Source organism: Anabrus simplex, chromosome 4 (genome assembly GCF_040414725.1).
Source record: "Anabrus simplex isolate iqAnaSimp1 chromosome 4, ASM4041472v1, whole genome shotgun sequence".
Classification (NCBI taxonomy): domain Eukaryota; kingdom Metazoa; phylum Arthropoda; class Insecta; order Orthoptera; family Tettigoniidae; genus Anabrus; species Anabrus simplex.
Window position 1 is genome coordinate 303,452,354 of NC_090268.1, and position 25,487 is coordinate 303,477,840.

A 25,487-nucleotide genomic window follows, 5' to 3' on the forward strand; every position below is an offset into this window, starting at 1 on the left:
CAGAGCAAGGATAAAGCCACGATCAAAAGAGCCTCGATCTATGGGAGTAACGGAATCCCACTCTCATTTGACAGGCGAGGGACTCCTTGGAAACAACTAGATGAACGAAATGGAATTTGATGGGGAGCTATCAATATTAATAGGGCTTATGGAAGAAAGAAAGTAGAACTGGCTGAGTCAGCAAAGAGGATGCAACTGGATGTACTAGGAGTAAGTGATATTTAGGTAAGGGAAGATAACGAAGAAGAGGAGATTATCAAGTATACTTGACGGGTGTTAAAAAGGGAAGGGCAGAGTCTGGGTTAGGGCTGTTTATCAGGAATACTATTGCATGCAACATAGTTTCTGTTAGGCACGTAAATGAGTGAATGATGAGGGTAGATCTGGCAGTTGGGGGAATTAGGACAAGAATTGTCTCAGTGTATTCACCATGTGAGGGTGCTGATGAGGATGAAGTTAATAAGTGACACTGTAAAGCAGAACCACTAACACACAACACTTCATGACCTACCGACAACTTTTGATTCGGACGTCACTGCTGTGCACAAGATTTTAATTATAAATACAAGGTTTAAATAATATCTTTATTAACCAACAACTTAAAAATATAAAATAACTAAACCTACAGTTCATGCAAGATTTAGACAGAAAAGCAGCTTACCAATGTCAAATGCAGAGGTGGAATAACCTCCTTAATGAATAACTCTGCACTGTCTCTACGAAGATTAGGATGAGGTGAATCAATCTGTTCATAGAGCCCTTTCTGATCAGCAGTGACACCAAGCTTGTATAGTAACAAGTAGCCTTCTAAAGTCTAAACAGAAATAAAAGAACACACTAAGAAACTATAGTATCTTCACAGTCCAAAATACCAGACATACTCATTTGGATTTATGCCATTAATAATAATAATAATAATAATAATAATAATAACAACAATAACAACAACAACAACAACAACAACAACAACAACAACAACAATAATAATAATAATAATAATAATAATAATAATAATAATAATAATAATAATAAATAAGCTTCTAGAAAACTTGGTGTATCACTTCCTGAAAAGTAAATCATGACTGTCCAAATAATGTTGAAATTTGAACTAAATTTCATGTATCAACGACCTGTAGTTGATTCACTGACAAATTCTTCAGCGTCCATCCTCCGACACCATGCCAACAAGTTTCAACATATGAGATTAGAAGTAGGTTATTATAAGCAATCAAGGACATTTACGTTGACAGTAAGGCTGCTGTGAAACTTAATGGTAGAACGGGTTCTTGGTCCAAAGTTGTGACAGGAATAAGACAAAACTCTAATGATGGGTTTTAGATGTAGATTTACCACAAATTACTCCATTTCAGGAACCTGATGTTTCAACATGATTCAAAGTTATATTCGGCCTTCTGTAGTGTGAATGTAGATGTTTCACCTATGATGTTCACAGCATAGAAGGATAATTTACTGAAAACGGTGAGGAGGGATTCAGTTGGGTGGGAATGGAGTAACCAAGTTTGGGCTCTGCCAATGACTTTAATCACATTGGCAAACTGTGGTGAAAGCCTGCAATCTAATTTCTTCAATTTTGAAGAGGTGCTGCGAGTGTGATCTTAAAATCAACATTTCCAAGACTAAAGTGATGTCAGTAGGGAAGAAACCTAAGAGCAATGAATGCCAGGTAGGGAATACAAAACTGGAACAAGTAGATCATTTCAAGTATTCAGGATGTGTGTTCTCCCAGGAAGGTAGTAAACTAAGTGAACCTGAATCAAAGTGCAGTACAGCTAATGCAATTGCAATCAACCAAATTTTGAATGAAAGAGGTTTGCTTTCAGAGGAAACTATTTTTACATCTGTCTGTTTTCAGATCAACTTTGCTGTACTTAGGAGATCTTATTTATAAGTTGGAAGTAACAGACCAGAAAGAAGCAAGAAAGATTGCTGGTATAAACAGGGTGAAACAATTGTAGGAGGGTACTCGAAATGGGGAGATGATATGTGGCCTCCGGAGAGGCCTAGTACAGGTCTTCTGGGTAGACACCCTGTAGGCGACCTGCACATCTGTGAGGATGGGATCCTACCTAAAATAAATTCTAATGATGAAGATGGCACAAACACCCAGCCCTGAGCCAAAGGAATGAACCAATGAAAGTTAAAATCCATGACCAAGCCAGGAGTCAAACTCCGGACCCTTTGGACCAAAGTCCAATAAATTAACCGTTTAGCCATACAGCTGGACGTAATGAGGAGATAAAAGACTAAATTATGAGTGAATTCAATGGATGAAGCTGTGCACATAAAGCTACTTTGGTGGTGGTGTTACATGAGGTGAATGGTGGAGAATAGGTGACCTAGGAGAATAATGGACTCTGCCATAGAGGATGAAAGAAGTACAGGGAGACCAAGCCAATAATGGTTAAACTGAGTTTTTAATAGTTTAATGATAAGAGATGTAGAACTAAATGAGGCCACAGAGTTAGTTGTAAACAGAGTATTGTGGAGGAGGGTAATTAACTCACAGAAGCCTGCAGATTGAATGCTGAAAGCCATAATGGTCTATAATGCATGAATGCAAGTTAAAATTGCCCCAGTGATATATGTCAAACTACAAGTTTCAGAGCAACCAACTGGCCAAGCGCTGTTCAACTGGATTTTTGCCCACGAAGATAATGTACAAAGAGGCCTTTGGAAACTAATTCACAAAGTTGCTAACTAAATTGATTTTGTTACCACTGACTTAAAAATGACAGCTTGCTTGTTACCATCGGATACAGAAAGAAATCAGTGACATCATCAACCAAAGGCCCATCGACATGGGATACATTCTGTTAGTTTATGTATATTTTTATTAAGTATTAGTATTAGTATTCTACTGTTCATAATAACAATAATAGTTTAGAAGGTTTTATTGATCCTTATTTTGCTACCCCTCTTTCATTATTTCCAGGTTTGAAACTGCCTGCACAATACTACCGATATCGAAATATACTGTTGGTGTCAATATTTGTTACTGATATTATTGGAGTGTCGATATTTTTATGACTTGAGTGTCAATGTCTATGTATCGTATCGAATGTGGTATTGCAATATTCCTACATATCTTTGCCTTTGAAATTATTCTCTCGATGTGGTCCCTTGCGGGTACAAGGATACAATGTTGGTAAACTCGCAATGCGATGTATATTTATTACTAGAGTGAAATGATTACAATTTTGTTTAAAGAAGTCAATTACAAGTAAAAATTACATTTGGTAAGAAGTAATGATTACCAGTGAAAGTTATTTTTAAAATACTCGTTACAAGTAATTTGATTACTCTGTCTACTATAAATGGAGGAGTAGTTCATGTTGTATTATTTGCACAGAAGCCTGATACTTCCTTGGCTGTGAGATACATATACAGTATAATTATATACAAACAGAATAATAATAATAATAATAATAATAATAATAATAATAATAATAATAATAATAATAATAATAATAATAATAATAATAATTTTTAAAAAAGAGGAATGGTTTCATGGAAAATTAAAAATTAAAATCACAAGCACTAAAAGGTACAGGAAAAAAAGACTAACAAGAAATTAAATTGAAGTAGAAATTGAGAGAGACTGATATATACAGATCAATCCAAAAGGTTCCAAAGATACTAAAGTAGCCCATAGAAGGGTAACTGAAGTAGCCCACAGATGGCTCGAAACACAACAATCTTCGAACACAAACATATAGTATTGGACAAAAGCACCATATCATTGTGATGCCTGCATTGAATGTGGTAGACGTGAGTTCAAAACAGCTTTCGTAAAGAATTCAGTGTCCATGGTCATTAAGGCATCACGACAAACATCTCCTCAAACAATCCTGGCACTAAAAGTCATACATTAAATAAAATAACTATATTCATTTATCCATATAAATGGCATCAGTCCATACAAAATGATGAATCACAGCATTTCTGAAAGAAAAATAGTACTTACTATGGCTAAAAAATTCAAAAGAGTGTATTTACAAAAGTAGAACAAGAGATTACTTAAGAATATTGTGAATATCTGAAATTCCTACTAATCAAACATTAAAACTGCAAGTTTGGAAGTTTAATCAATTCAGCTGAAATAGAGATGATACTGTAAAATACTAAGAGAATCTTTGACGAGTGACCAATATGGTCAAAATTATATATTCCCATGAGCATGCTCTTTAATCTCTTAAATAGGTATTATTGATGTGCTTGGTGTAACCTGCCCTGTGTATTTTTTCAGCAGATTGTTGTTACACTGCATGATAAGCAGATAAGTTAGTAATATCATTAATATCATTCATCTGTGATACAAAAAGTAAAATAAAGGAGTTTTAATTAATTAATTAATTAATTAATTAATTGCAATGTTAGAGAAATGTTTAACCATTTCTTATAATAACTGCAAGGTCATTTACTTGGTTGGAATTTGAGAGTTTGGCCCATATTTTACAGCCAAAAGTTGAAACAAATAAAAGCAAGGGGTATTATTATTAATTTATTTTTTATTAATACAACTTCCCCCATGCAGAGGCTGCCACAAGGACAAAGTATGTCGACTACACAGTATTTGTCTTCTAAGTTACTACTGAGTTTGTGCCAGATAGAAATAACCCCCACAAGGCTCAGGAATAAATTTGCAATGAATTTGGGATATGGCATGATGTATGGTTCTTCAAATGTTATACAGATGATTGGGCAGTATGGTCACTGAACCTCGTATTGCAGTGATAGCGATGAACATTAAAACAAGAATAATAGTTAACATCACCTTTCCAATACTTATCTTTCCTATATTTAGGAAATAAACATTACAACAGGCGTTGTAAGTTGGGACATGTTTCGCTTAACAGTCGTAAGCATCATCAGCCGAAAATAAATCTTAGCCTAAAGTTAGGTCAGGGCCCTGAACCTAGTGTCCTTAACATATATGGCACCCTAAGAATCAACATTTATATTTATAAAATGAAAATAGGCTTGAAACTAGTGTGAAAAAAACATGGAATGTTACAACATGGCTAAGAGAATAAAACACAATCGAGTTGAGACAGAGGATAAGAACAGAAAGTAGGCTATAATACAGAGCTGGTAGTGAAATAATTAAAATCATTAGGATATCATTGTTACCAGTCAGTCAATCAGAATGTTCAAACATAAAAACAAGCGTGAAAATATATAAGAGTGTTCATCATGGCTGAGTTAGAAAAAACACGTAATCGTGTTGCTAGAGGTAAAAACATAAGGTACAACATAGAGTTGGCAGTGTAGTATCAAACTCATGGCTGCCAGTCAGTTAATAAGAATGTTCATATATAACAAAACATAATGGTTATATTCTTTTAAGTTAAGGACACTAGGTTCAGGGCCCTAACCTAACTTTAGGCTAAGATTTATTTTCGGCTGATGATGCTTACTACTGTTAAGCGAAACATGTCCCATCTTACAACGCCTGTTGTAATGTTTATTTCCTAAATATAGGAAAGATAAGTATTGAAAAGGTGGTGTTAACTATTATTCTTGTTTTAATGTACATATCTGATGTCCAATACGGTCTACAATGAGATTTATTACTTGTAGTGATAGTGATGTCGTGAAGTCGTGTCCGGTTGAGACCGAGAGAATCCCATTGCTGTACAAGAAATTTAGGGATTGTGCCTCAAGCTCCGATCATATCATGCTGTGACATTCTGAACCATTTTTCATTAACTGCAAGGTCATTTACCTGGTTGAAATTTAAGCGTTTTGATCATATTGAACCATATTATCATATGCTTCAGATACGTAGTTTTAATTATTGCATAACACTGTGGACTCACTGCGCAACATGGCTTTGTGTGGGAGTCTGTTGGGAGACGGTTGGATTCCGGACTGCACTAATACAGAGGAACCAGCCAGTACATAGCTTCTTACAATGATTTTTTTTTTTTTAATTTGAACGATGTTGCTGGGAAACCGCTGCCGCACTCTTTGTCTGGCGAGTTTCGAACTCAGCCAATCACGAGCTGGTAGGAGGACTCTGCAAGCTACCGAACAGCGACATCAGGACAACCAACTTTCTAAGAGTATGTTTGAACCAGTCATATTTATAAAAGTAATCCGTCATTGCGCTGATATTCCACAGTTCTCATGTGTCCAGAAAGATGTAATTTTTTCTGATGTCTGTAAACATAAATGGTGCCTACTTAATGTCGATGTGTCCGACTCGTTGGCTGAATGGTCAGTGTACTGGCCTTTGATTCAGAGGGTCCCGGGTTCGATTCCCGGCCGGGTCGGGGATTTTAACATTCATTGGTTAATTCCAATGGCCCGGGGGCTGGGTGTTTGTGCTGTCCCCAACATCCCTGCAACTCACACACCACACACAACACTATCCTCCACCACAATAACACGCAGTTACCTACACATGGCAGATGTCGCCCACCCTCATCGGAGGGTCTGCCTTACGAGGGCTGCACTCGGCTAGAAATAGCCACGCGAAATTATAAATTATTATAATGTTGATGTGTATATTTTGAATTATCAACGGCTTCTCATTCAAACTCAACCGGCCATCCAACGGACAGTGCATTCATCAAAAGGGACTCCCCTCGTTTGAATGAAAGTGTACGAGTCTTTATAAGCCCGAGGAGAAGAGAAGGGTCCCTCACTTCTTCACGACTGACTTGCTCACTTACTCTAAGTCTGAATCTTGTGGTGGTTGTTCGTTCGCTTGCCGAGATCATAATCAACAGAGGACGCATTGTTCTGATGTCTTGTGAACTGAGTTAGTGCTACATATCCGTGACGGGTAAAATTGTAATTGTGGTTATCTGTAGCACAATGTGTGTGCAGTGTGTTATAATTTGATCCGGGAGTGTTAACAGTTAAAGAGTAATAAGATAGTTACATCTATCTGTAACAGTCATTATAGTGACGCCAAGTGCATGGTTGGCGCGTGAGATATCTGACGTTAAAAAGACGGTAAATGAACGGTATTATTCGCTGCCGCCTATAACCCAACAGATGATTTGCGCCAGTAAATCAAATGACTACAATGGTTCATGTCCGTGATCTCGTGAACATTCGTATCTGCATGTAGTAGCGCCACAACAAGGACTGATTACGTCCGGGCAGAAGTGCCCTTAAATTAATGGTGAGCGAAACGGACTAATTTTCGCTTGCAGGCTGTAGTCAATTAACGGCCAAGCATTAAGGGCGCGATCTTGCACACGTGTGCTACGAGCGGTGAATAACGAGTGTCTAAATCAAATGTTTGCAGGAGTATCACCAACCAGAACCACGCAGCCAGCGCCAAGAGTCGAAGGAATGACTTCCTACATCCCGGAGAGTGACATGATGATGGCCTAAGTTCGTGATGACGCAGTGGCCATGTGATCATCACGAGTGCTGAGTCGACGCAAGATAAGCTTTTGGGGTGATAGTTACACATTAGTTCAGATCAGATGTAAATAACTACTTTAAAGTTAATGATCAGCCAGACGGCACAGATTTGATTTCAATTCAATTTAAACATACACGTGCCCTGTGCTGATGCATGCTTGTGATTCTTCTTTGTTACTTTTCACTTAGATGGGTTTAAGGGTATGACAGTGTAGATATAGGAGTGTTTTGTGTGTTTTTAGTGTATTCCATTGTGTGGTAAATATGCAAGATCCAGTCATTATTTACATAGGCTACATGCCAGTAGTTATGTATGGGAGATAAGTTACAGCTGTAGTTTATAATTCATTATTTTTTGTTATCATACATGGATTTTTCAGGTGTGATCTTGGAGCCGAATCAAGGAGAAACTCAACGCTGAATAGTCAAAGTCTTTATTATGCAAGGGAAACGGGACAAACAGGCTTGACGAACAGCTGACTGGCCATATAAGATGCCAGAAGGGCACGCAACCTAGGGGCTGGTGAGCATAAGGCGTGCATAACATAGGGGATGCTAAACTGAGCTAATTAAAGGAGGCTAGAATTGCCCATAGTAATGACCTGAGGAGGATTGAGAACCTGTATATCGCCAGATGAATGGCCTGAGTTGGTCTCAAGATTTATGGAAACTGATGTGCATACTCAAATGAAAGAGGCTGAAGCCCTTATTGATGTGCGATTGATTATATTAGTGTACTGAGATCGTAGATTATTTTATGAAAGGAGCCGTAATAGAACTGCGAATGTTAAGGAATTAACCTTGTCTCCGAGTGAAGGTTGGCAAGTAGCAACAAGCTCCCCTCGTGCGTAGTTCAATGCACCACCCCAAGGCCGTTTTCATAGTCGAATGTCACCTGGACCGTTATTCGTCCTCCCCTTGACAATTAAGAATGTTTTACAGGTCTCAGCCGATTGTAAGGGTAAAAGTAACCTGGAATAGATATTCCTTGCATCTCACGTCTGGACGCAAGCCATGCATCTGCCTGTTGAGGGAGAACCCAAGGACCACATGTGGAGAAGGTGTGCATATATCATGTTTTATTTTACAAGTCCCATTCGAGCTATTTCATTCATATGTTTATTTCCAGCCTTTCTGGTTTGATGTATGATTTTGTGAGATTTTGATGGTTGTTTTTGTATTGTTTCTATCTTTGTTATATGTGTCAATGTAATCAGTGTTGAATTAGATTTTGATGATGATGCTTATTGTTTTAAGGGGCCAAACAATGCAGGTCATCGGCTTCAAAATTAATTTTTTTTTTTTTTTTTTTGTTTTGTTTAATTAGCTAGATAGCTAAGTAGAGATCACTGGCATTTTATGCCATTCAATTTCTGTGTGTGCAGCCACACATTAGAGCCTGTGTAGTTGTAAATTTGCAGTGCAGGAGTAGCGCTGCAATTGAATTGTTTCATGATTAATGATGTAAATATGTATATACTGGATCGATTACTAGTGTGATTAACTATCTACCGTGGACATGTAAAGACACTTTATAAGCATATCCCAATGGGATTAGGACATAAAGCGAAGTTTGAGTCGACCTAAATTTCATAAATGTAATCATCTAAAGTCACTCCCAAATCGTGTGTTTCTTTATATGGGCCGTAACCCATGAGTATTAATATTTGAAGTAAATGATATGGTCAAGTGCACGGCACATTTTGTTTATTTTGGCCATCAGGCCTCGTATGTTGTATTTTTTGTGTGTTGTTAGTATGAATGATACTAATGTCTTAGTTTAGTAAATCCATTTTACCCAATTTCTTTCTCTTATTCACAATATTTATATACCCGTATTCCTGTCAATATACCTATGGTATTTACCTCAGGGAGAGGTTAGATTAATTAGATCTGCCCATTTGATTTCGAACGTTAACCACGTGCTCTTCCGCAACTAGCCCGGGATATATGGAAGACAAGTATGGTACAATATGTTAGCACCTAAAATTAAAACAAATAAAATAAAGGAATATTTATGAATTACACATCATGCTAGTGACATTGTGAAAGATTTTAATTTAACTTCACGGTCAGTTACGCCATTTACCTCACTAGAACTGCAGTGATTTGTCTGTATGAAACCGCCTGAAGCACGGTGCAGCACAAAGTGCCTTCTCACAATCAGGGCACCAGATCATGGACTCTTTCCTCTTTCCATTCTTCCAACACACTAACACACCTTCTAGTGGGTCTCTTCTTCGATGTACCCAGAACAAAATCAGGCAAGCAGCGCCCCAGTAGTCGAGAAGGTGTTGGTGATTTTGAAGGACGTCTTTTTGGCTGCTGTCCTACCACTCCTCCAGATGAAGATAAGTCCTCTGCTAAGGTCAGTTGAAAGTCCAGTCTACATAGGCGTCCTAGTTTTTTCTGATAAAGTATAAACGCATTCAAACACACCAGATCCATCAGGTAACAGAACATCTTCTGGTAATATTTTTTTAGGCGTTCTTTGGCAAGTTTGAAGCTGGGAACTTGGCTGTCATTTTTATCCACTCCTCCCGTATTCTTGTTGTAATCTTGAACAAGGGATGGTTTACGGATTACACCTTTCCTTGTCTGAATATCGCTCATGCTGTCATCATGGATTGTGCTGACTAAGGTAACATTCCTTTTGTCGTTCCATTTCACGATCATTTGCTTTTTACACAAGGCTGCAATTGTTTCCCCCTTCTGCAGTCTGGCCCTCCTCACTGTGTCTGAGAATTCCTTTCTGTTGATTCTCATAGTCCCCACATCAGTATTTCTGCTACACAATGTGTCAACTAGTCTTGGACTAGTACACCAATTGTCCAGATAGAGGCAATACCCTTTATCTAGAAGGTTGTAAGTAAGTTCTAGTACAATTCTGGATGAAATATTCTCACCGGGATTTCTTTGACCATACATTGTGTCTTTGCCAGTACAAATACAAAATTCCAAGATAACCAGACCCACTATCACAAAGTTTATAGAATTTCATGCCAAATCTGCTTCTTTTAGATGAAATAAATTGCACCCAGCCCAATCGTCCTTTCCATAGAAGGAGGGACTCATCGACACATGTTTTGCTCAGGAGTGTATACAGAAGAAAATCTTGATTGTAGGTGATCAAGTACCGGATGAATTTTAATAGAGCTTTCTGTTGTGCAGGTTAGGATCAAATTTGGAATTGTCGGAGAAATGAAGGAACTTCAGTAAAAGATGAAATCTTTTCTCAGAGATAATTTTCAAAAAGTAAGGGGTTGCAATACTTTCCCGTTTTGAGAAGTACATACTGTTTTCTGGCTTATGCACTATCTCTTGCAGCATTAAAAGTCCAATTAGAGGTTTTTATCTCAGTTGGATTTGTATCCACCCAATCTCTCCCTCGTGACTGTGGTTTCAAGTTCGGATGGGCTTCTAAAAACTGTTTAGCATACACAATCTTCTGTTCAAAATATTACAACACAGTGGATTCATCATCGAAGTCCACCTTTAATCCACTAGCAACAGAAAATACGAATTTCTGGCATGAAACACCATGCGGCGGGAAAAGTTGAAACATGTCTAGCACCTCGCCTTCATCCGATTCGTCATGTTATTCATCTTGTTCTTCATTCTCATTCTCTGAACCACTTTCACTATCAGACTCACCTTCATCTGTATCAAACCACTCATCTTCAGATTTCTGAGAAGATAAATCTTCACAATCATTCTCTAAGTGTTGAATAATCTCATCTTCTTCAAGCGTTTCGAACTTATGCTTTGAACTAGATGCTGCCATATTTGGCCTACTGCGGACGAGTAGCACTGCACAGTTGTAAAATAAAAACAAATAAGCTTCAAGAAGCATGACATGTGGTACTTGCTGCCATCGTGCAGGAAAAATATCAATTAAGACGACAATACAAGACGCGGAAAAGTAGTTCGTTATACCCAGGAAGTATTCGTGATAAACGACAAGTACATATATATTCGTCATGTCCATTACCCTGTAACATTCAGCGTACGAATATATACGTCATGCCCAGTTAAGAGGTTAAAGAATTTAAGGCAATCCCAATATCATTTAGGTGATTTTACATAAATTTAGCTATGCCACTTCATTGCATGCACAAATGACTATAACTTCAATGACTGTCTGTTCTGCACTGTTCAGGAATGCACAGCATTTTGGAAAAATAAAATGTCCATTATATCATTCCTGACATTATCAGGCTTGCCCTAATGCACAGTTCGGTCCCAGACTAATCATTCCTACTCAAAAGTTGTTGTACTTTGACTCCTCGAAGGTTGAGGTAAAAAACACAAAAACCAGGCTTTATTTTACTCTTGCTCAATAGTAAGTTTTATTGGCAAATTATATACTGAATAACAAATCATGGTACAGTATTATACACTCACCAAAAAAGTTAAGCATATACCAAATTCTGTTGTGATGAGGTGGAACTGACATATTATTATTTAATGTGACACTCAGAATAGTAAATACAATGAAAATATACACTTCTCGGTAACTTTGGACACAGTATCAAAAGAAAAACACTGAGTATGTGACTAAAGCAAAGAAATCACGGAACCTCCTCAGTTAGAACATCACCTGCAGTCACGTGAGTCAATAACACACTGGTCCTCCACAAACCCTGAGGCATTCCTGAATGCAACGGGGCACGCTCAGTACCAAAAGGCAAACGGTACCCACTCTTTGACGGCAGCATCTTTTAGGGTCTGAATCATTGGTGGTGGATGATAAGGTTGGAAACTGCTCCTTTAAGAAAGGTCTCCATATGCTCTATGCAGTTCATGTCTGAGGAAGATGCTGGATCCCACTTCCCTCATGGTATACATTCACAGCTGCTGCACGATGTGGACAAGTGTTATCAACCTGTAGAGTTACCCATCTCCTCCAGTCTCTGCAAAACTACTTACAGTACTATGGGTTGGAGAATACGAATGACTGGTGTACAGCAGCCATATATAATACCTGCCCTGAATGGTGTTGAACCTTCAAGCAGGTGGTGACCTTCTACCTAGAATGATTGATTGTAATGTTCCCCTCTTGCCCTCCATATGTGCAGCAAGTTGTCATCAGGGTGTAAACAAATTTGCACTTCATCAGTCAACAACATCAATGATCTCGTGTCCAAATCTGATGTGCTCTAGCCCTTCGAACATGAGTTACACTGTGATGTCGTTGAAGTGAAGCTGTCCTGAGGGGTCTTCTTAAATACAGTCCCCCATCAGAGAGTCTACTGCACACAGTTTGGGTGCATACACTAACTTCCATGGCGTCTTTAAGCTCGTGGCACAGAGTGGTAGCTGTACGGCTAGGGAGTCTACAAACAGATATGTGTATATACTGGTCTTAAGCTGCTGCTGTTTTGCATGAACAGCACACATGATGTAAATCTCCTATTGCATGGGTGACTTGGAACTCGTTTCACAACCTGGAGACAACACGCTGATTCATGTGAACCAACTCAGCAAATGTCAACTTCTCTCATTTTCTGTTGCATCAAAGTGATGATTCTGATATGATATGCCATGGACAATGTATGACAAGGCATTTTAGTGCATAGTGCATAGAAGCAAGGGACACTGATAAAATTGCTTGCTTGGATGTCACCTTAGCTCTAGTGTACTGGATTTGTTTACCAATTGTAAGCGACACACACACACACACACACACACACACACGCACGCACGCACGCACGCGCACACACACACACACACCATAGCTCATGTACACATGCTTTGCTACAGAATTCTACGTTGTGTATGAAATTCTAGGTAAAATACAATACACGTTGTGAGTAAGATTTCATTGGATTACATTGCTCTTAGCGTTATCCGAGAAACACCACCAAGAGGTTTTTTCCTCATGAAAAGTCCGGATAGGGGAGTTTTCATTGCTAGTTCCAGTAATACTTGAGTTGGGGAGTTTTCAATAATAATGATAGGCCTCCATTTCCTACTACCAGTCACAATCAAGTTATGGAGTTTTCATTATAATGGTAGGCCCCTGCCAAAAATCGGATGGGACTTCTCCTGTCTCATACATCTTACACACTAAATGGAATAACCTTGTCATGCTGCATTCTCCTAAGGCAATCAGTAATTCAGAAGGAATGTCATCCATTCCAGGTGCCTTGTTCCAGTTAGGATTTCTCACAGCTCTGTCAAACTCTGACCTCAAAACTGGGTCTCCCATTTCATCAGCATCAACAGCCTCTTCTTGTTCCAGAACCAAATTATCTACATCTTTACCTTGATACAACTGTTGGATATGTTCTTGCCATCTTTCTGCTTTGTCTTCTTTCCCTAGAAGCGGCTTTCCATCTGAGCTCTTAATATTCATACACCTAGATTTCCTTTCTCCAAACGTTTCCTTGATTTTCCTGTATGCAGCTTCTACCTTTCCCAGGACCATACAACCTTCGACATCCTTGCACTTCTCCTTCAGCCATTCTTCCTTAGCTACCCTGCACTTTCTATCCACTTGATTCTTTAATCGCCTGTATTCTTTTCTGCCTTCTTCATTTCTAGCATTCTTGTATTTTCGTCGTTCATCAATCAGGTCTAGTATCTCCTGAGTTATCCACTGATTCTTAGTTGATCTTTTCTTCCTTCCTAACATCTCTTCAGCAGCCCTACTGACTTCATTTTTCATGACTATCCACTCTTCCTCTATTGTGTTTCCTTCAGCCTTTTGATTTAGCCCTTGTGCCACATCTTCCTTGAAACAATCCCTCACACTCTTTTCTTTCAACTTGTCTAGATCCCATATTGTTGCATTCTTTCCTTTCTTCAATTTCTTCAACTTCAGATGGCATTTCATGACCAACAAGTTGTGGTCAGAGTCCACGTCTGCTCCTGGGAAAGTTTTGCAATCCAACACCTGGTTCCTGAATCTCTGCCTAAACATAATGAAGTCTATTTGATATCTTCCAGTGTCTCCAGGTCTCGTCCACGTATACAGCCGTCGTTTGTGGTGTTTGAACCAAGTATTGGCAAGGACTAAATTATGATCAGTGCAAAATTCAACCAGCCGAGTTCCTCTTTCGTTCCTTTCTCCCAATCCGAATTCTCCTACTGTATTACCTTCTCCTCCTTGGCCTACCACTGCATTCCAGTCTCCCATCACAATTAGATTCTCGTCACCTTTTACATATTGTATTAAATCTTCTCTCTCTTCATATATTCTTTCGATTTCCTCATCATCCGCTGAACTAGTAGGCATATAGGCCTGCACTATTGTGGTGGGCATTGGTTTGGTGTCTATCTTGACAACAATAATTCTTTCATTATGCTGGTCATAGTAGCTTACCCGCTGCCCTATTTTCTTATTAATTATTAAACCAACTCCTGCATTTCCCTTGTTTGATTTCGTGTTGATAATTCGGTAGTCACCTGACCAAAAATTCTGTTCTTCCTGCCAACGTACTTCACTTATACCAACTACATCTAACTTTAGTCTATCTATCTCCCTTTTCAGATTCTCTAACCTACCACAACGATTCAAACTTCTAACATTCCACGCTCCGACTCGCAGAATGTCAGTATCCACCTTCCTGATGATCGCCCCCTCTCGTGTAGTCCCCACCCAGAGATCCCAATGGAAGACTAGTTTACCTCCGGAATATTTTACCCGGGAGGAAGCCATCATCAGTACATCATTCATACAGAGAGAGCTGTATGTCTTCGGGAGTTAGTTACGGCTGTAATTTCCCGTTGCTTTCAGCTGTGTAGCAGTATCAACACAGCTAAGCCATGTTGAGTATTATTACAAGGCCATATTAATCATCCAGACTGCCGCCCTTGCAAACTTCCGAAAGCTTGCTACCCCCCTTTCGATGAACCATTCATTAGTCTGGTCTCTCAACAGATACCTATCCAATATGGTTGCACCTGCGGCTCGGCTATCTGCGTCATTGGGACATGCAAGCCTCTCTCTGTATGAATGATGTACTGATGATGGCTTCCTCCCGGGTAAAATATTCCGGAGGTAAACTAGTCCCCCATTCGGATCTCCAGGTGGGGACTACATGAGAGGGGGCGATCATCAGGAAGATGGTTTCTAAACCAATCTGTTCTTTACACAGGAGACCGGACACAACTGAAACAGTTCTTATACATTGCTTTCACTAGGTGTAAAGGTGTAATAATACCAGTATTTAAGAAAAGTGACAGGAAGGTATGTGACAATTATTGAGGAATTACACTCCTCTATGAAACATGTGACCACACTGGACTAAGACAGGAAGATGTATTGTCTCAACTTATGTTATAATGTTATGGATGAAATTCTGGAGGGGATATGAAAATGTTGTTTTCAGATGACATTTTAATCTGGAGATTCAACAAACCAGAAGTGCAAATCCAACTAGAGGCCTTAAATGACAATATTGAGAAATACGATATGAAAAACAGTGTGGAGAAGAGCAAAACAGTGGTGATGACAAGAGAAGAAAGAGAAGGAAAAGGAATCGTTAGTATCAGGGCAAAAACCCATGACGCTGAATACTTCAAATATTTGGGAAGTGAAATAATTCAAGATGCAAGGTTGGATAAGATCAGCAGAACGGTACAAGCAGGAAATATGTTCTTCCAGAATGTAAGGAACCTGGTGTGGAACACAGAAGTTTCTATTAAATGTAAAGAGATAATGTACAAGATGTACTTCTTCTACTTTTCTTCTTTCCCTACCACTTTTTCCCACACCTGTGGGGTCGCACAAGTGGATTTTGCCCTGTTTTACAGCTGGATGTTCTTCCCTTTTTTTTTTTTTTTTTTTTTTGCTAGGGGCTTTACGTCGCACCGACACAGATAGGTCTTATGGCGACGATGGAATAGGAAAGGCTTAGGAGTTGGAAGGAAGCGGCCGTGGCCTTAATTAAGGTACAGCCCCAGCATTTGCCTGGAGTGAAAATGGGAAACCATGGAAAACCATCTTCAGGGCTGCCGATAGTGGGATTCGAACCTACTATCTCCCAGATGCAAGCTCACAGCCGCGCGCCTCTACGCGCACGGCCAACTCGCCCGGTAATGTTCTTCCTGACACCAACCCTATATGGAGGGGGTGTGATAACTATTGCGTGTTTCTGTGGTGGTTGGTAGTGTGGTTTGTTGTCTGAATATGATGAGGAGAGTGTTGGGACGGACACATACACCCAGTCTCCGAGCCACCAGAATTAATCAGAAGCGATTAAAATCCCTGACTCGGCCGGGAATTGAACCCGGGACCCTCTGAACTGAAGCCCAGTACACTGGCCATTCAGCCAACGAGTCGGGTACAAGATGTACTATACCCTTAAATTAACGTATTCATCAGAGACTTGGGCTTTGACAGCAAGAAATGAGAGTAAAATTCAGGCCAGTGAGATGAAGTTCCTGAGGAATATGGTAGGGAAGACAAGGAGAGACAGAGTAAGAAATGTTACATACAACATTACCATTATAGACTGTTATGCCTTTCAGCGTTCAGTCTGCAAGCCTCTGAGAATTTACTAAACGTCGCCACAATCCTCGATTTGCAACTAGTGTTGTGGCCTCATTTAGTTCTATACCTCTTTTCTTTAAATCTTTAGAAACTGAGTCTAACCATCGTCATCTTGGTCTCCCTCTACTTCTCTTACCCTCCATAGCAGAGTCCAATATTCTCCTAGGTAACCTATCCTCCTCCATTCGCCTCCCATGACCCCACCACCGAAGCCGGTTTATGCGTACAGCTTCATCCATCGAGTTCATTCCTAAATTAGCCCTTATCTCCTCATTCCTAGTACCCTCCTGCCATTGTTCCCACCTGTTTGTACCAGCAATCATTCTTGCTACTTTCATATCCGTTACTTCTAACTTATGAATAAGATATCCTGAGTCCACCCAGCTTTCGCTCCCGTAAAGCAAAGTTGGTCTGAAAACAGACCGATGTAAAGATAGTTTTGTCTGGGAGTTGACTTCCTTCTTACAGAATACTGCTGATCGCAACTGCGAGCTCACTGCGTTAGCTTTACTACACCTTGATTCAATATCACTTACTATATTACCATCCTGGGAGAACATACAACCTAAATACTTCAAATTATCGACCTGTTCTAGCTTTGTATCACCAATCTGACATTCAATTCCGTTGAATTTCTTATCTACTGACATCAATTTGGTCTTCGAGAGGCTAATTTTCATACCATACTCGTTGCACCTATTTTCAAGTTCCAAGATATTAGACTGCAGGCTTTCGGCACAATCTGCCATTAAGACCAAGACGTCAGCATAGGCCAGACAGCTTATTACATTTCCACTTAACTGAATCCCTCCCTGCAATTTTATACCTTTCAGCAGATGATCCATGTAAACTACGAACAGCAAAGGTGAAGGATTACAGCCTTGTCTAACCCCTGTAAGTACATTGAACCAAGAACTCATTCTACCATCAATTCTCACTGAAGACCAACTGTCAACATAAATGCCTTTGATTGATTTTAATAATCTACCTTTAATTCCATAGTCCCCCAGTATAGTGAACATCTTTTCCCTCGGTACCCTGTCATATGCTTTCTCTAGATCTACGAAACATAAACACAACTGCCTATTCTTCTCGTAGCATTTTTCAATTACCTGGCGCATACTGAAAATCTGATCCTGACAGCCTCTCTGTGGTCTGAAACCACACTGGTTTTCATCCAACTTCCTCTCAAATACTGATTGCACCCTCGCTTCCAAGATGCCAGTGAATACTTTGCCTGGTGTACTAATCAATGAGATACCTCGATAGTTGTTGCAATCCTTCCTGTTCCCATGCTTATAGATAGGTGCAATTACTGCTTTTGTCCAATCTGAAGGTACCTTACCAACACTCCACGCTAATTTCACTACTCTATGAGGCCATTTCATCCCTGCCTTCCCACTATACTTCACCATTTCAGGTCTAATTTCATCTATTCCTGCTGCCTTATGACAATAGAGTTTATTTACTATCCTTTCCACATCCTCAAGCATAATTTTACCAACATCATTTTCCTCCTCCCCATGAGCTTGGCTGTTTGCAACACCACCAGGATGATTTCCTTTTACATTGAGGAGATTTTCAAAATATTCCCTCCACCTCTCCAGTGATTCCCTGGGATCTATTATGAGTTCACATGAATTACTCAAAACACTGTTCATTTCCTTTTTCCCTCCCTTCCTAAGATTCTTTATTACTGTCCAGAAAAGTTTCCCTCCTGCTTGACCTAGTCTTTCCAGGTTATTACCAAAATCATCTCACGACTTCTTTTTGGATTCAACAACTATTTGTTTCGCTCTGTTTCTTTCATCTACGTACAAATCCCTGTCTGCCTCGGCCCTTGTTTGGAGCCATTTTTTATAAGCCTTCTCTTTACATTTACAGGCTGCCTTCACTTCATCATTCCACCAATGTTTGACTTTGTAACACTGTTCAAATTATTGAATGTTTTATCTTCTGTTCCTTCCAGGTAAGTTGTTATATATTATGAGTTTGCTTATGGTGCCTTTGATTGAGTCTAATGTGGAACTTTGAAGCTGATTGCTGATCAATTTTTGTGAAGGCAGCTTGGATTCAATTTCTTGCTATTGTTGGAACAGAAGATAAAACATTCAATAATTTGAACAGTGTTACAAAGTCAAACATTTTTAAAACTTTTAACCGCAAACAGACATTTTAATGTAACAAAATGAGATTTTTAACAACTATTCAAATGAATAGACATAGTTTTTAAGCTGACCAACTATGTAATCATCCGTTCTCATATCATTAACACACTAACCCCTACATTGTTTTTAATATCATTTAATTTAATGGGTATTTTTAGTAGTTTTTAAGTGAATCAATGTACCTGCAAATTAACGTGTTTAAAATCTTAGCAATTCACGTAAGCTACAATAACAGCTGAGGATGTTCCTAAATAAGGAACGAAACATGTACTGTTGACAAATAAAGTTGCCAAAAGGCAAAAAAAAGAGTATCAAAACGGTGGAAGAATTTTAAATATTGTAAAATTTAGTGATTTCCACATTCCTCAGCCCCGCCTTAATAAACTCTTTCCCCCTTCCCCCCCCCCCACACCCTTTTTCTCCTTCCATTCCTAGGAACATGCAGCAGAGGTCCAACGACTGCCATGGCCACCCAGGAGCCCCGATATGAACCCTATCGAGCATATCTGGGATGTCCTGGAACGCAGGCTCCGTGCCATGGATCCTGCACCCACAAACAGACAAGCATTGGCGGCCGCTCTACAAACGATTTGGTGTCAGCTGCATCCAGAGGACTACCAGGGACTTGTCAACTCACTTCCACGGCGTCTCACTGCAGTTCGCAGGGCCAGAGGAGGTCCCACACACTATTAGGTGACTATCCCATGACATTTGCTAAGTCAGTGTATTTTCAGTCCACATTCTTCGATCTTCCCATTCACCACATCCAACTGTTCTTGAACCTTCATGTCATCTTCTCCCCAAATCACAATATCATCTGCAAATAACAACATGTTCATTTCTCTTCCTCCATATGCTGCTTTTGCTGTTTTCATGATGTCATCCATTACTATTGTAAACAGGATTGGTGATAGAACACTTCCCTGTCTTAGCCCACTGGTGATTTTGAACCGACTTGTCCTGCCAACTTGTGTTTGCATACACATACAACATTGCTTGTACACTACCATGATCATTTTTATTAATCCCTGTCCAATTCCTTTTAGCACCAGACTCCCAAACTTTAACCCTGGGGACACTGTCATATGCCTTTTCAATGTCAATGAATGTCATCACCATATCATTCCCATACTCCCATTGCTTTTCCATTAGTTGTCTCATAATGAAAATGGGCTCTATTGTTGACCTTCCACTTCTGAATCCAAACTGATTTTCCTGTATCTGATTTTCAAGCCTCAACGTTATACTACTTTCCTGTATCCTCTCCATTATCTTAGCAACATGGGATATCAGAGTAATTCCCCTGTAGTTCTTCAATACTTTCTTATCACCTTTCTTGAAAATTGGGATGATTATTCCTTTTTGTCACTCCTCAGGGACCTCCTTATTTCCCCAGACAATCCAGAAAACTCTATATGTCCACTGCAGGCCTACAGCTCCAGTTGCTGTTATCTCCACTGAAATTTCATCTATTCTAGCAGTTTTCATTCTTCAAGTAAGTTCCTACGGGACCAAAAATCACTTTAACACCCTAAAAACATTTTAAAGATATTGCCACCACATGGCCACCACTCTTCAGTGTAATTGCTGGAGAGCACATGTTGACAGACTCATGAACGAGGTGATCATTACAACTTCCGCTTGGGCAGATTGCATAAGACATTCAGAGAGATTGTAGGAAGCTTATGATATTTGTGAGAGAATTTTACAATGCTCACTGTCACTTGTCTCTTATACAGAAATAGGATCATACTTGTTTCAGCATGTTACTACCTCATAGCTATATGATCAGACATGCTTCAGCATTCTATTAGACAGCTTTATACTGTTCATTGAACTACATTTTATTTGTCATATACATTTTTCTTTTATATCCCTTATACTTAATACTTTGTATCTTCTGTTCTTAATACCTTGTACATTTTATTCTTAATACTTAGCACCTTTTCAGACTCAGTTGGGTCACAATGCTATTTTTTAAAATAATTTGTTTTAAGTTGCACCAACACTGATAGGTCTTATGGCGACGATGGGATAGGAAAGGGCTAGAAATGGAAAGGAAGCAACTGTGGCCTTAATTAACGTACAGCCCGAGCATTTGCCTGGTGTGAAGATATGAAACCACGGAAAACCATCTTCAGGAATGGAGTTTGAACCCACTACTCCCAAATGCAAGCTTATAACTGGGTGGCCCAAGCCGCAGGCATTTGCTTGGTTACAATGTTTTAGTTGTTCTACCAGGCTCTCCTAGAGAGCCCCTGTATACTGCTAGTTTTTTTGTTGTTGTTGTTTTTTGTTAGTTGCTTTACGTCGCACCGACACAGATATGTCTTACGACGACGATGGGATAGGAAAGGGCTAGAAGTGGGAAGGAAGTGGCTGTGGCATTAATTAAGGTACAGCCCCAGCATTTGCCTGGTGTGAAAATGGGAAACAACGGAAAACCATTTTCAGGGCTGGTGACAGCAGGGTTTGAACCCACTATCTCTCGGATGGTATCATAAATTTACTCATTCGGGACAAATGGTTCAGGTTCCCTATGGGAATCAACATCGATATCATCTGATGGCCATGCAGGCATCAATGTTTAAAAATGAGACAAATTCTCTCATGGTGCACTGGCACTGCCGGTGGCTCCGATTAGCCTACGCAGCAGCCTGCACAATATGCACTAGCCACGCGTCTTGGTAGGTGTGCTATTTACCAACTGATGAGCCCAACTTAGCACAATGGGGTGAAACGCTGGCAACCAAGAATGAGTTAGCTGGAAAATCTATAATGTCCAATAACAGACCAACTATATTGGTATTACAACTAAGTTTGCAAATTATACAATGCCATCAATGCTGTGATGGTTATTTGGATTCAGGAATTGCTGAACATCCCCAAAAAATCGTTTCATTTAGATTTTATGCTGCTCTGGAATTTTGACAGTTGATCAAGCCCTTTGTTCCACCCACCACTACAGCTAATCTATATAATATTGCTCAAATTAAACAACTACAGTAATGTTTCCTACTATGAAACCACCCCTCCTCCCCCTTTCTCTTCTACACAAACTGCTATGATTCAAAACCTCCTAATAGTTCTGAACAATCGACTACTTCTTCCAGAACATGCTATCATTGTCATGATGTTAAACACATTGTATGTAACTTGTGCCAATCCACAGCCAAGAAATGCTCATTCCCTTCGTCAGTAGGTATGACGAAGGGTATGAGGGTGCGTTTTCCCCACAAACACATGGGAAAATTCTGCCTCATGTTTCCTTTCCATCTACCTCATTTCCCGATTAAATATCATATGATTCTTATATTGTATTGATATTGAATAATCTCTCTTCTCTGGCCTTGCTGGACTCCAGAGTTTCCACTTCATTAATTAGTTTCTCTTTGTTTCAACAAATTTCCAAAACATTCCCTCAACTTCAATTCTATTTTTCCTCTTTAAAACGTAATTATATATCTCAGAACCCTCGCATTATTTTGGGAAAATTAAATTAACTATACAAATTTGTAAATTTTCTTGTTTATTTATTTTTCAGTTAGGATAAGATCTCTCTATTGCCATAATGTTATGCTATGATTGTTTTTCTTATACTGGTTTAATCTGTAACTCCAATGCTGCTTCTTTCTTTTTTTCCATCCACTCATTAGAGTTCCATTGGTAAATCCACAGAAATATTCCATGCAAGATCATTTCATACATCCTTATACTAATGCCACCAATACACAGTCAAACTCTCTCAATTCATTAAATACCGAGCTCGATAGCTGCAGTTGCTTAAGTGCGGCCAGTATCCAGTATGCGGGAGATAGTGGGTACGAACCCCACTGTCGGCAGCCCTGAAGATGGTTTTCGTTGGTTTCCCATTTTCACACCAGGCAAATGCTGGCTGGGGCTGTAGCTTAATTAAGGCCACGGCCACTTCCTTCCCACTCCTAGCCCCTTCCTGTCCCATCGTCACCATAAGACCTATCAGTGTCGGTGCAACGTAAAGCAACTTGTAATTCATTAAAATCTAACTTTTCTGATGTTATTACGGAACAACTAGGTATTGTTATTAATTACCAGGGTCACATTGATCTAACTGACTTCACCCCTGTGCATTTCCCTCTCCACCATCTAAGTCCTCTTCGGATAAAAATTTTGGATCAACATATTAATAAAATGCTCTTCACAAACTCATTAGCTGAAGAAGGTCTCAATGATTGAAACATATACTAAGTTTGCAATTTATATTATACCATCAATGCCTTGATGAGTCAACTTATGAACATTTGGATTCGATCACCAATTTCTCTGAGGTCTTAGGAATTGCACAACATCCACAACAAATCATCTCCTTAGTTTATTTAATAAATTCATTAGCTGAAGGAGGTCTCCCAGACTGAAACATGTACTAATGTAATTATTTATATCTATGTGTAGAATGGTGGAAATGTAAAAGTTTCCATTTAAAGGAATAATTATTTTATTTGTAATAGACTACCATAAATTAAATTATAAAATACTCAATGATTCTTACCCTATTCCTAAAATGCTGAATGCTTTTCATTACTTTGCTCAGGCCATATACTTTTCTGTTTTGGATTTAAATTCTATTACCAGTTCCCACTTGCTGCAAGCAGCAAATTTACTGCTTTCATAACTCCAGATGGTTATTCCAGTTCATTGAAGTTTCCTTTGGATTAAATTCAGGCTTGCAATTGATGCAAAAATTGGTAGACTCCCAATTTGCCGAAATCAAAAATCAAATCATCTACCCGTATATTGAGGACCTGCTTGTATTTAGTTCTGATTTCGAATTTCATCTCTCACATTTAACTTAACCCTTTCCACTCGTGTGTTGATATGAGGTCGACAGCCGTCACTTAGCGTTATAGCTCAGATGTGGACCCTGAGTAGACACAATGTTTCGTTGCCCGTTGCTAGGTTATCTGGCATGCCAGGGCTTATGTACTTCGTTTGGTAAGTGCTGGTCATTTCCGGAAACTGAAGGAAACCAAATAGGAATGTTTTAGTTTCTCTTTGCTCTGTAAAATTGCTCCATTTCCTGAACAATGGAAAGCAGTCGTGGTGAAGCAAAACGCCGGTGCACATTCTGACCGAAGCTGAGATTCTTGCATCTATTTCAGCTGATTTTGATGAAAGTGACCATTAAAGTGATGAAAATTTTGAATCTGACGATGAAAGTGATGTATTCATGAGTAATTCAAGTGACAATATCAATATCAGCGTCGCAAGAAATCACTGGAGGAGGCGATAATATTATGACTCGTCCCAGTCATACAGTGCTGACTTCGAACATATCTTGGAGATAGTGGAGAACGGGTGATGCAGGATTACCCAATTTCCTTACAGGTTAGTCAGTGGATTTATTAGTTGTGGCAATAGACCTAAAATAGAGTACTGGCAGCTAATGTTTACTGACCAGTTGCTATCCTCTATTGTCCATGAGACAAACAAATTTGCTGAAATGAAAATACAGCAAAATATTCCACTTCAGAAGAGATCAATCTGGTCTTTTTGGTAACCTGTGACTTTAGAAGAGCTGAAGGCATTTATTGGTGCAATTATCAACATGGGGATGAACAATAAGGCAGAAATGCTGGATTATTTTAATAAAGACTGGTTGGATAGGCAGGTGTTCTACGAAGATGTGTTCTCTAGAGACAGATTTCTACAGATATTCTGGAATCTAAATTTTTCTTCCCCTGATGCTGATAAGGCAGGCCCACAATCTAGAGGTTCAAAGGTCAGAAATATAGTGTCTTACCAGGACATGAAATTCAGAAAACACTTCATTCCAGGACAGAATCTGAGTGTTGATGAAAGCATTTTAGGCTTCAAGGGTCGTGTCGTGTTCAAGTGGTACAATAAGCAGAAACCAATAAAATGGGGACTCCGTATTTATGTGCTGTCAGACTCAAGTATTGGATACGTTATGTGCGACTGAACCACATTATGGTTCAATAACCACACAATCACTTGTTAGGCCCAATTTACGCTTCACTTGCAGGGTAGTTATTCATTTGGTTACAAAAGTTTTAAAAGCCACCAACGATACTGGGTTTCAAGTCTTTATGCACCAGTTCTATACTAGTTACGACCTTGCAGCTGAGCTACTGAAACTAAAGGTCCATCAGGCACTGTAATGGTAAATAGAAGAGGTCTGCCATTACAAGTGAGGAAAGCCGCAACAAAGAGAATGAAGTAGCATGACATTTCTCCGAACAGATAACACTTCATGCTTAGTTTGGAAGGACAAGCAGGTTATTGCTATGCTGTCCACTTTCTATGACAATTCCACTCAGCATGTGCAAAGAATATGACATCAAGGTGCCGAGGAAATTGTAGAGAAACCTACGGCCATATGTGCTTATAATCAAAACATGATCTTTCTGACCACTATG

At 39.3% G+C, this 25,487-nt stretch overlaps 1 protein-coding gene across 1 annotated transcript in view; it reads right to left on the bottom strand.

Annotated features, from left to right (window-relative positions):
• Nucleotides 1–25,487, bottom strand: part of Rich (Guanine nucleotide exchange factor subunit Rich) — a 629,630-nt gene that overhangs the window by 564,785 nt on the left and 39,358 nt on the right. Inside the window, exon 3 of the mRNA XM_067145638.2 lies at nucleotides 662–814. Within this exon, the coding sequence (XP_067001739.2) occupies nucleotides 662–814 (153 nt within the window). The remainder of the gene's footprint in view (nucleotides 1–661; nucleotides 815–25,487) is intronic.